The sequence below is a fragment of the Epinephelus fuscoguttatus genome, linkage group LG12 (assembly GCF_011397635.1).
Source record: "Epinephelus fuscoguttatus linkage group LG12, E.fuscoguttatus.final_Chr_v1".
Classification (NCBI taxonomy): Eukaryota; Metazoa; Chordata; class Actinopteri; order Perciformes; family Serranidae; genus Epinephelus; species Epinephelus fuscoguttatus.
In genome coordinates this window covers 41,966,117-41,977,623 of record NC_064763.1, presented here as the reverse complement: position 1 = coordinate 41,977,623, position 11,507 = coordinate 41,966,117, and the positions used below count along the sequence as shown (strand labels likewise).

The window sequence follows — 11,507 nt, the reverse complement described above, 5'->3', positions numbered from 1 at the left end:
CAGCAAATTAAATCACAGCCTGTTATTTTACAATAAATTATATCATGGTAAATAATATTACAGTTAATTAAATTATAGTAAATTACATTATGGTATATTAATTTATTTTGCAATAAATTAATTAATAGTATTCAGTGATATTACTGTGAATTCAATTAATTTCACTTAAAATATTACAATAAATCAAATTAAATTACAGTAAATATATTAAAGAAATGAATTTGAATTACTGGAAATTATATCACCATAATTTGAATTACCGTCAGTTAATTTACAAATAAATTATATTGCAGTAAATAATATAACAGTTAATTAAATTATAGTAAATTACATTATGGTAAATTACATTATATTGCAATAAATTAAATGACAGTAAATTGTATAATGGTAATTTACACGATAGTCAGTTATATTACTGTAAATTCACTGCAGTAAATTATGGTGAATCTAATTAAATTAAATAGATTACTCATGGTAAATTAAGGTAAACATATTGTAGAAATTAATATAAATTACAGTTAATGATATTACTGTAAATTAAATTGCAGTCAGTTATTTTAAATTATATTGCAGTAAACGATATCACAGTGAAAGAAATTAAATTACATCATTGTAAATTAAATACAATTACAATAAATATATTAAAGAAATTAAAGGACAGTAAGGCGGCACGGTGGTCTGGTGGTTAGCACTGTCGCCTCACAGCAAGAGGGTTGCCGGTTCGATCCCGGGCGTGGGAGCCCTTCTGTGCGGAGTTTGCATGTTCTCCCCGTGTCAGCGTGGGTTTCCTCCAGGTGCTCCAGCTTCCTCCCACAGTCCAAAGACATGCAGGTTAATTGGTGACTCTAAATTGTCCGTAGGTGTGAATGTGAGTGTGAATGGTTGTCTGTCTCTATGTGTCAGCCCTGTGATAGTCTGGTGACCTGTCCAGGGTGAACCCTGCCTCTCACCCAGTGTCAGCTGGGATAGGCTCCAGCCCTCAGTGACCGTGAACAGGATAGGCGGTTATGGAAAATGAATGAATGAATGAATCAGCCGCAGTGGCAGGTGGACAAAAAAGTTAATTTCCAACCCTGCGTTCCACTTTTCCATATTTTGACGTGATAAACAAAAGTTAGAGCATGTTAATTGGTATACGCACGGCTGCATGTAATCAAAACCCAGTGTCAGCTGGGATAGGCTCCAGCCCCCCTGCGACCCTCAAGAGGATGAAGCGGTTAGAAGATGAATGAATGAATGAATAAATGACGGTAAATTAAATGAGTTTGAACTACGTAATATTACAATAAAATAAATTGAATCACAGTCAATTATTTTACAATAAATTATATTACATTGAATTAAATTATATCATGGTAAATTAAATCAAATTACAATAAACATAGAGAGATTAATTTAACGTGAATTAAATGAGTTTAAATTACAGTATATAATATTATTACAATAAACTAAATTTCAGTAAGTTATATAATATCACACGATCGTCAATAAGATTACTGTTAAATTTAGTTTGATTTAATTTCATTTATAAATGTCAGACTGAGGCGATAAAAACACAGACACACAGTATCCACCGGGTGGCGCTGATGCTCCGGTGTGACGTCTGTTCCCGCCTCAACACCACCGAAGAAGAAGCGGGAGGACAGAATCATTACCGGGTTACAAAACAGCCGCAGCACCTCCAGCAGCAGCGGCCGTTGTTCGCAGCTCGCGCCATGGCGGCAGTACGTAGCTTACGGGTGTCGGTGAAATCAGACAGCGGCTCGGACCGCTCGGACTCCGACTCCGACTCCGAGTCGGACAGAGATGCCCGCGAAGCCGAACCGATGGAGGTGGAGGAGGGAGAGCTGGAGGCGGAGGACATCTCCGTTAACCGTTCCCTGAAGGAGCTGCTACCGGTAAGTGTCCGGTTGAGGCCTTGTCAGACCGGGGACTGGCGTCTCTGGCGGCCGGCGGGAGCGCACCAAGAGCCGGCGTGTGTTAACGTCGACTCCGGGCTGTCTCTCTCCGGTTGTAGTTGTTAGCACTGTGACCGTTAACGGGCCAACGGTTACCGGCTGTTACCACGAGCCGGTCCAGAGTTAAAACGTGTTTGTTTAGCGGCCGCTCACTTGTTTGTTATTTCACTCACTTGTTGCTGGAAGCTGCTTCATGTAGCGTGTTTGGATGGAGTCACCGTGCCACCAAACCTCGGTAAGAACACTGGAAATTAAACGTTTTTAACGGCGAAATAACGGAGCGTTTTAATGATTATTAAAAACGTTTGATGATTCTGACACACACAGAGTCTCTGATCAATTCGGCACGTTAATAATCACATATTAAAGAGAAATTGATGAACTTTTAGAGGTAGTTTTACCTCATCCTCCCACCAGCACACTAAAGTCAGCTGCGGAGGTGAATGGATCACTGCAGGTCTCCGTCACCTGTTGGTTCACCTGCCTCAGGTGGGACAGGGTGTCTAGTCACTGTGTTATTGTGCTAGATAAGAATTGAAATACGTGTTGTTTGAACGGGAGTTTGGTGTAACGCTCAGTGGAGGTGTTATGTCAGAGTTTTAGTCTGAAAGGAGTTTTCATTTAAACTGTTGGTCTCAACTTTAAATGTGACATCATCAGGTCAGTGTTTGGTTGAGTCACAATCAGAGGGGCTGACAGGTGTCTCATTAAAGGGTCTTTGTGCTGTTGGATTTTGTTTTGAAGGATACGAGCCGGCGATATGAGAACAAGGCTGGAGCGTTCATCACCGGGATTGATGTCAACTCAAAGGTACGACAGACAGACAGACAGACAGACAGACAGACAGACAGTCAGTCCTCCAACCATTTTATTTAGATGTTCTCACTGTCTTACAGCAGCAGGGATCATGAATTGCCACACATATATACATCGACCACTTTATTAGGTACACCTGCTCAACTGCTTATCAATGTAAATATCTAATCAGCCAATCAGGTGTCAGCAGCTCATTAACATTTAGTCATGTAGACATGGTGAAGAAAGGTGATTGAAGTGACTTTGAACGTGGCATGGTTGTTGGTGCCAGACGGGCTGGTCTGAGTATTTACTGGGATTTTCAGCACAACCATCTCTAGGGTTTACAGAGGATGGTCCCAAAAAGAGAAAATATCCAGTGAGCCAAAATGCCTTGTTGATGCCAGAGGTCAGAGGAGAATGGCCAGACTGGTTCAAGATGATGGAAAGGCAACAGGAAGTCAAATAAGCACTGGTTCCAACCAAGGTGTGCAGAAGAGCATCTCTGAAGCAACAACACCTTGTCCAACCTTGAAGCAGATGGGCTACAGCAGCAGAAGACCACACCAGGTGCCACTCCTGTCAGCTAACAACAGGAAACTGAGGCTACAATTCACACGGGTTTTCTCACCAAAACTGGACAATAGAAGATTGGAAAAACCACATTCAGATGGAAGCATGGATCCATCCTGCCTTGTATCAACGCTTCAGGCTGCTGCTGCTGCTGGTGGTGTAATGGTGTGGGGGAGATTTTCTTAGTACCAACTGAGCATGGTTTAAACACCACAGCCTACCTGAGTATTGTTGCTGAGCGTGTCCATCCCTTTATGACCACAGTGTACCCATCTTCTGATGGCTACTTCCAGCAGGATAACGCACCATGTCACAAAGCTCACATCATCTCAAACATGACAATGAGTTCACTGTACTCCAATGGCCTCCACAGTCACCAGATCTCAGTCCAATAGAGCACCTTTGGGATGTGCTGGAACGGGAGATTCTCATCATGGATCAACTGTGTGATGTCATCATGTCAATATGGACCAACATCTCTGAGGAATGTTTCAGCACCTTGTTGAATCTGTGACACCAAGAATTGAAAAGTATGAACTAGGTGTACCTAATAAAGTGGTCAGTGAGTGATAGATAGATGTTTGAAATAAATATCAAATGCTGTAAACTGTACGTGCACCCTCTAACCTGTGGATGAGAGTGGTCGACAGGACGTCTGTCTTTAACACAACACAGACGAGAAAATACAGTTAAACTCAGAAACACTTTCAGAATATGGTCCAATGTTGACGTGTGTTTTCATCGTCAGGAGGCAATCGAGAGAAAAGAGAAGCGAGCCAGACGTTTCCATTTCCGTCCAGAGGAGCATGTCGATCAGAGGAACGTCTTCCTCGATAAAGACACCATGAAGAAAGGTGGGAGGAGTCGCCTGACACCTGCATGTCACATGACCACAGAGTGACCATTTACAGGTGTTTGTATTAACCTGTTGTCATCTTCTTCTTCTTCTTCTGTGGTGCTCAGCTATCCCCAAAGTGCGCATGGAGGCCATCTACGTGACGGGCGTGGACGACATGAGCACACAGGACGTCTTCGGATACTTTAAGGAATATCCTCCAGCACACATCGAGTGGATCGACGACACTTCCTGTGAGTGTAACACACACACACACACACACACACACACACACAGTGGTGGAGGAAGTATTCAGATCCTTTATTGTGGTAAAAATACTAATTCACAGTGTAAAAATACTCTGTTACAGTAAAAGTTACAAAAAGAAATTAAATTCTTCACAACATCCTTTTTCATCAATTTTCATCAAGCGTTTAAAAATAAATAATTAATAAGATAAAATGAAATAAATTCAAATTTAATTTAATTAAAGAAAATAAAATGAAAATAAAACAAAGTGAAATAAAATGAAATTAAATAAAACAGAATAAGATAAAAATAAAACAAAATAAATAAAATCATGTTTTGAATGTGACTGTTAGAAAAAACAAAACCTGACACCAGAGCTCAGTGAGGACCTGATGGGTCTTAACACCACCTGATTGTTTCCTAGGTAACGTGGTTTGGCTCGATGACAACACATCCATCCGCGCCCTCATCAACAGCAGCCGGATGCCTGACGAGCAGACAGTTACCGCGGAAACAGAAAGGACGGAGCGAGCCGGCGCACAGAGCAAAGGTCAGTGTGCGTACGGAGACACACTCAGCAGGTTCTCAGAGGGATCAAAACTGACCGTGTGTTTGTTCACCCGTCAGGTCGCCGGAGTCAAGGGTCAGATGACGATGAGGACGATGAAGAGGAGGAGGGCGAGGTGGAAGAGGACGAGGAGGAAACTGTGAAGAAGAGCGGTGAGGAGATCGAGGTGAAAGACAGCGATGGAGAGGCGGAGCAGAAGACGAAGGCGGAGAGCGTTCAGGTGGAGCAGAGTTCACTCCGACACATCCTGATCAGGTGTATTGATCCGTTCCAATAACTGATGGACGACATGAACAGCTGAGTGTGTGTGTGTGTGTCTCAGGTGGACGACCTGTCGAGGGCAGAGAGAGAGTCTTTGCTGAGAAACGACCTGCGACCCGCCACCAGAGCCTTCAAAGGAAACAAACTCTTCCTGCGCTTCGCCACACACGGTGAGTTCAGGTCAAACCTCGCCATCCTCAGTTAAACTTAAAACTCCAGTTAAAACTCAGTTTACTCAGTTCAGAGGCTTCTCACCCTGAACGCCTGTTTGAAGCTCCGCCCTCAGGGAGGAGCAGCATTCAGTGTGAAGAAGAAAAGGCGGTGCGGTGCGCCTCATGTTTTGTAACCTGCAGCGTGTTCTCTGTGTGATCGTGGCCTCAGACAACACTGTTTTAAACCCGTCCTAACTTTGAACCACAGCTGACAACAAAGGTTTGATTAAAAACACAAAGACAAAAACATTTTACTGACTCTGTGTTTTCGTCCACAGATGATAAGAAGGAGCTGGGCGCCGCTCGTCGCAGCCGATACTACATGAAGTACGGCAACCCGAACTACGGCGGCATGAAGGGGATCCTCAGTAACTCCTGGTGAGACTCAAACATGGTTCACTCGCCGGATTGTTTAAAGCAGCAGTTTGTCTTTAACGTCCTCTGTGTCTGCAGGAAGAGGAGGTATCACAACCGGAGGATCCAGCGAGACGTCATCAAGAGCAAGAAGCCTCTGATCGGAGACAGCATGGGACACACGCCGCCATACACACATCGACACTCTGGTAAACACTTGATCTCACACCTCAGTCTGAGCAATAGACACGAAACCTATTTTTTATTGAATAAAACAAGCTGATGCTCTAAAAATGCTAAATGTGAGAACGCAGGCGAAACAGGAAGTTTAAAATACTGTGTCATTAATTAAATCAGGAGCTCTGATTAAAGGAGACGCTCCTTCATGGACACAGCTTTCACTCCTCTTCCTCCTCTTCCTCTTCTCTCCAGCTGACCTGGTCAACCTGCCCGAGGAGCCCATCAAGGAGGAGGAGGAAGAGGAGGAGGAGGAGGAGGAACGTGACGAGGACATGGACTCAGACGACAGGGTGGTCGAGTACAAAGAGCGAGGCGAAAGGGGCAGTGGCTCACGCTCGCTGGGGGCGGGGCTTCGCAGCCACGCGGAGCGCTCTCCGTCACCGTGGTCGGAGTCGGACGAGATGGACTATGACCTGGAGCTGAAGATGATCTCCACACCGTCGCCAAAGAAGAGCAAGAAGATGACGATGTACGCCGATGAGCTGGACACTCAGCTGAAGAGCATCCGGTCAGCCGCCATCTTTATTCTCACTGTTTTACAGCGATGTAGATGAAGTGCTTCAGGATAACGATAGTATCAGCGCTGACAAGACAACAGACAGAATGAACATAAACAGACTTAAAAATCATAAAGAGTCAAAATCATGACATAAAGTCAGAGTTGTAAAACTGTAAATCATAAAATCCAGTAAGATTTTAAGAGTTGCAGCAGTGTGAAGAAAGAAGAAAAGAAAGAGTTTCAGAGCCAGTTAAAGAGAACAGATACGTTTTTAGCTTCCTCTGTGTTTCTGTCCTCACGGTGTGCCGGTGTCAGACGGTGGGTCGCTGCTGCTGGCTGTATGTGCTTATGCCCCGCCCACACACACACACACACACTCTCATTGACTGATGAATTGGCGCTGGTTATTTATATTATTGTGGCGTATTGATTATGAATACAGTCCATCTGATGCTGGTTTTGGAGTTGTTGACTAGAGATGATACACCGTCTCATGGTGGTCACTTCCTGTGAACCAGCAGCTTTTTACATCGACAGTAGGTGTTTGTTTCACCTCGTTTCATCATGAATCTTTGGTCTGAACACACACTCCTCCTCAGAGCGTCCTGCAGTGATTATACACTAAATATGAGACACAACTTTTTTTAACAACTCACAGATCATAAACACAATTATTAAAAGGTCTCATTGAAATTAGTCTAGAAATTTAAACTTTACGGTTCTTTATATCCAGAAGAAGAGACGCTCTTCTGTTTACTGTCACTTGTTTACAGGCGGGTTTTACCCTCTCGAATATGGCGGCCAAGTGTTGAATTTTATTCTCCCGCGTTAAAAAGGTCTCTATCAGTCTGTTTAACCTGCAGAGACTTTGTTTATCTCATGTTTGTTTGTGTTTATTTTGTTGTTGTGAGCAGGAACAGAGTTGGTGGGTCAGGATCACAGCCCAGGGCCAAATCACCGTCTCCCGCCAAGGTGACAGACGTTCGTCAGCTGCTGGAGGAGAAGAGACAGGGACTGTCTCAGCACAGACAGACGCCCCCGGTGGTCACCAGTGGAAAGACAGGTGTGACCTCATCAAGCTCCTCCTCCTTATTAATATTCAAATACATCTGATGTATTAACTGACTGTGTCCTCTGTAGACGTGCGGCAGCGGCTGGGGAAGAGACGCTACTCTCCCGAAAGACGGCGCTCCCCCTCCCCCGTCTCCACCAGAGACACGCCTCCGGCCAGAGAACCAATCAGAGACGTGCATCGCAGACTGGGCGTGGCCAGTCAAGACACCAGAGGCGTCTACTCCAATTCATCCAAAGACAGGAAGACAGGTACGGAGGCCGAACTCATAACTTGTAAAACAAACAACAGATTAATGATCTTTATGTCTGAGCCTGTTTATGATGTTTGTTTTTAACCCCCTCGCCTCCTCGCCTCCTCGTCACCTCCTCGTCACCTCCTCCCCTGCAGGTGGGTTGTGGAGCAGACTCGGCTCCGCTGAAGACGACAGCAGCGGCAGCCATCACGAGCGTAGGTCGAGCAGCCGGTCAGCGGGTCTCTTCTCCTCGGGGAGGAAGGACGTCAGCGAGGGCAGCGGCAGGAAACGCGGCAACGGAGAGGAGGAAGAGGAGGTGGAGGAGGAAGACGACTCAACGCTGCAGAAGATGTGGGGCGCCATGATCAAACAGAAACAGGAGCGTATGTCCCACAAGATGAAGAAGAGCCGGCTGGACAACCTGCCGTCGCTGCAGATCGAGATCAGCCGCGACAGCAGCGACGACTCTGACGCCTGAGACTGAGCTGCGGGGGGAGGGGGAGTGGGGAGGAGGGGGGGAGGACTTCATATCGCTGTTTTCTCCAAGTACAATAATATAAAGACATGAAGCTGATCTGAGGCCAGTGTGGTGGGTTTTCTGTTTCCATATTTGTCTCTACAGTCCAGGACGGACGACCCAGTGGACCGACAGGAAGTGATAGAAGGGACTGTTATCGTTTCTTGTTGTCAGATAAACGTAGATCTCCAGATGGTGTTTTTCTTTTTGTTTGTTTTTTGTTTTTGTTTTTTTTAAATATTGACAATCCGCAACCAAATCCAAGCGAACATTTACAGAGAAACACAAACCTGTGACGTGTTTCTGTGAAACTGAGTCTGGTGTCAGAGAGAATCTGTTCGTCTCCGGTGTCGGATAATTACTGAAGATCAGCTGCAGCACCTGAGAGCTCCGCTTCACCTGCACAGTGTCGCTGAAAGAGACGGAAAACGACCTCAAAGAGACAAAACGACAACAGAGATACTTTAAAATTACACAAAATGACTGCAAAGACACAAAACGACAACCACCAAGAGACGCAAAACAATCACAAAAAGATGCAAAATGACCACAAAGACAGAACGACCACCTCTGACATTGCAAAATGACAAACACTAAGAGACAAGAAACAACAACCCCCAGGAGAGGCAAAACAACAACCAGAGAGACTTAAAACGACCTCAGAGAAACAGAAGACAACCATAAAGACACGACAAGACAGAGTTTCAAAACAGCCACAAAGAGACTAAAAAAGTGTCCTAAAAGGACACAAAACTACGACCACCAAGACACAGTAGGACGACCACAGCGAGAGACAAAAAATAACCACAAAGACACAAACTATGACCACCAAGAAGACACAGGCTGACAACCACAGAGAGATGCAAAACGGTGACCGAGAAGATGCAAAAAGATGCAAAATTGCCACACAGAGACACATAATGTCCTCCAAGATGCCCAAAAGGACAGAAACCGAGACACACAAGATGACGACCACAGACAGACGCAAAACAACCAGAAAGACAAAATGACCGACGCAAAACGACCACTGAAAGACACAAATTGACGACCACTTCTGAGACGCAAAACAAAAACCACCACCAAGATGCAAAGTGACCACAAAAAGACATGGTACAGTTTGTCTCCAGTAAACCCAGAGAGCTGATTGGTTGGTGTGTTGTGGTCGTTTCACGTCTCTTTCAGGAGGGGGGAGGGTTTGGGGCCCCTCTACATGTGTGTGCCCAGATCTACACTCCTGTTTATGTATGAAATATCTGTGCTGATATATATCAGCCGTTTCTCGGTTGTTTTCTTGTCAGGATGTAACTGAGCATCATGGGAAGCTTTCCCCCTGACACCCAATCAGATTCTCTCACTCCTCTCAGCTGGCCAAACTTTCAGTAAATCATTCCTGCGTCACCGTGGAGATGTTGGTCGGGCTAAGATTGTTATTTTTTTCCTGAATGGACTTCCTCTGAGAATCCAACCCTCGACCTGCGTCAGCGCTCGGGACCATTCCTTCATGCTTTGAGCTCGTCCGGCCGCAACAATCAGATCAGACCCAGGATCAGATCAGATCCAGGACGAAGTGTTTTTACGTTTTCAGTGTGAGCAGACTTGTGACGTTGCTCTGAAATAGAACGAACTGATGAAACAGACTCAGAGAAAAGAGACGTGACGAAACCAGAGGAGAGACGGATTATTTCCAGATATGAGCAATTTCTTCCACTTTTAAAAAAAAAAAAAAAAAATCACTTTCTGTTATTGATCAGCTGCTTCCTGTCTGTGTGGACATCAACACTGTTGTACTTCCTATATCAGTCCACTCACATCAGTCGTGTTGTTTTTTTTTTTATTATTTTTTAATCTAAACTCTCAGAGGCCACGACGTCACAGGTGGTCTTGAATTTAGATTACTGTTACAGTGTTGGCTAAAAGCTTTATTTTACACGTCTGCAGGACTTCCTGTTGAGTTTTACCAGAATGCATTGTGTTATTTGGAGGGGAAATAGAGACAAATGAATCAAACAGAATGAATTATTGGAGTAACGTCCACAGGCAGCGTATCTGAAGGACACCTGGGTTTAAATCAGGGCAGCAACTACAAATTTTTTTTTATCATCAGCCGATCTGCAGATGGATTTTAGTTGTTGCGGCTGTTTTAAGTTAGATTTCCTCTCCTGTCATCAGCGCCAGGTTACAGAGTTCTGTTCAGGAAACTTGTGGAAAGGATTGAAATATGTCAGACCTGTAAAATAAAGTGTTGTCACTGTCGTCCACTCTGAGTTTTGACACTTTGTGAAAACATGTCAGAAGTAAAACAAGTTGAGTCTCTGCTGGAGGAGCACGGCTCTTACTTTAAACACTTTGACATCTGATGGTGTTTCTAAACATCTGTCTGCAGAATATTTTTTATTATATCACTTTCATCTTATACTGGTGACTCTGCAGATTTATAAAATCTGCAGGTAAATTGGTGACTCTAAATTGTCCGAAGGTGAAAATGCAACAATGAATGGGACGTTTCCAGTCACAGTTCCAGCTGGACGAGGACATCTAACTGGCCTACTGTCCTTGTCCCAGTATACAAGCACGGGAGGGGAATCCATTTATTGAGCCAAGTATGTGCGACTCCTCTACGATAGGTGGAGATATGCCCCCTTTCAGCTTGTTAGTGTTGGACCTTTTTCCTGTTGACCTATTACGTCACAGACCAAACAATGGACAAACAAGTTAGCTACGGTTAGCTAGCAGCTAACTGCTACCATGGTGGACAACTTTACAGCTCTGTACATTTGGTCCGTCCAAAAAGTCACGGCTCTGGATGTAGATTTCTCCATGTTGTTACCGGCTTCTTCTTCTCTTACCCATTTAATGCTATTGGACTTCCGGGTCAAAGCCCGGGGCGGAAACTGTGGAGCACTTTAGGGCCATTTAGTTGTTGACAGTTTCTGCAACGGGCTTTCACTCTGATACCAAAATCTGGTCTTGCAGATCTCGTTTGTAGAGATTATGGTTCATCCTGAGGGGAGCGTGAATGTCTGAGTCGAGACGTGTCTGTCTTTAACGGCAGCTCCAGTCGTGTTCCCTGATTAAAAAGCCTTTAATCAGAGTTTTAGTGTTGGATGACAGAAACAACATCTCTCCTCCCAGTCTGGTG

At 44.6% G+C, this 11,507-nt stretch overlaps 1 protein-coding gene across 1 annotated transcript; it reads left to right on the top strand.

Annotated features, from left to right (window-relative positions):
- The first annotated feature begins 1,513 nt into the window (after positions 1 to 1,513).
- Positions 1,514 to 10,626, top strand: ncbp3 (nuclear cap binding subunit 3). Its single transcript, XM_049591143.1, has 13 exons — positions 1,514 to 1,898; positions 2,703 to 2,768; positions 4,075 to 4,180; positions 4,290 to 4,415; positions 4,835 to 4,960; positions 5,038 to 5,198; positions 5,301 to 5,409; positions 5,730 to 5,829; positions 5,905 to 6,014; positions 6,238 to 6,553; positions 7,459 to 7,607; positions 7,685 to 7,867; positions 8,007 to 10,626. The coding sequence occupies exons 1-13, from the start codon at positions 1,587 to 1,589 to the stop codon at positions 8,327 to 8,329; spliced, it is 2,187 nt and encodes a 728-aa protein (XP_049447100.1). The 5' UTR covers positions 1,514 to 1,586; the 3' UTR covers positions 8,330 to 10,626.
- Positions 10,627 to 11,507: the final 881 nt, after the last annotated feature.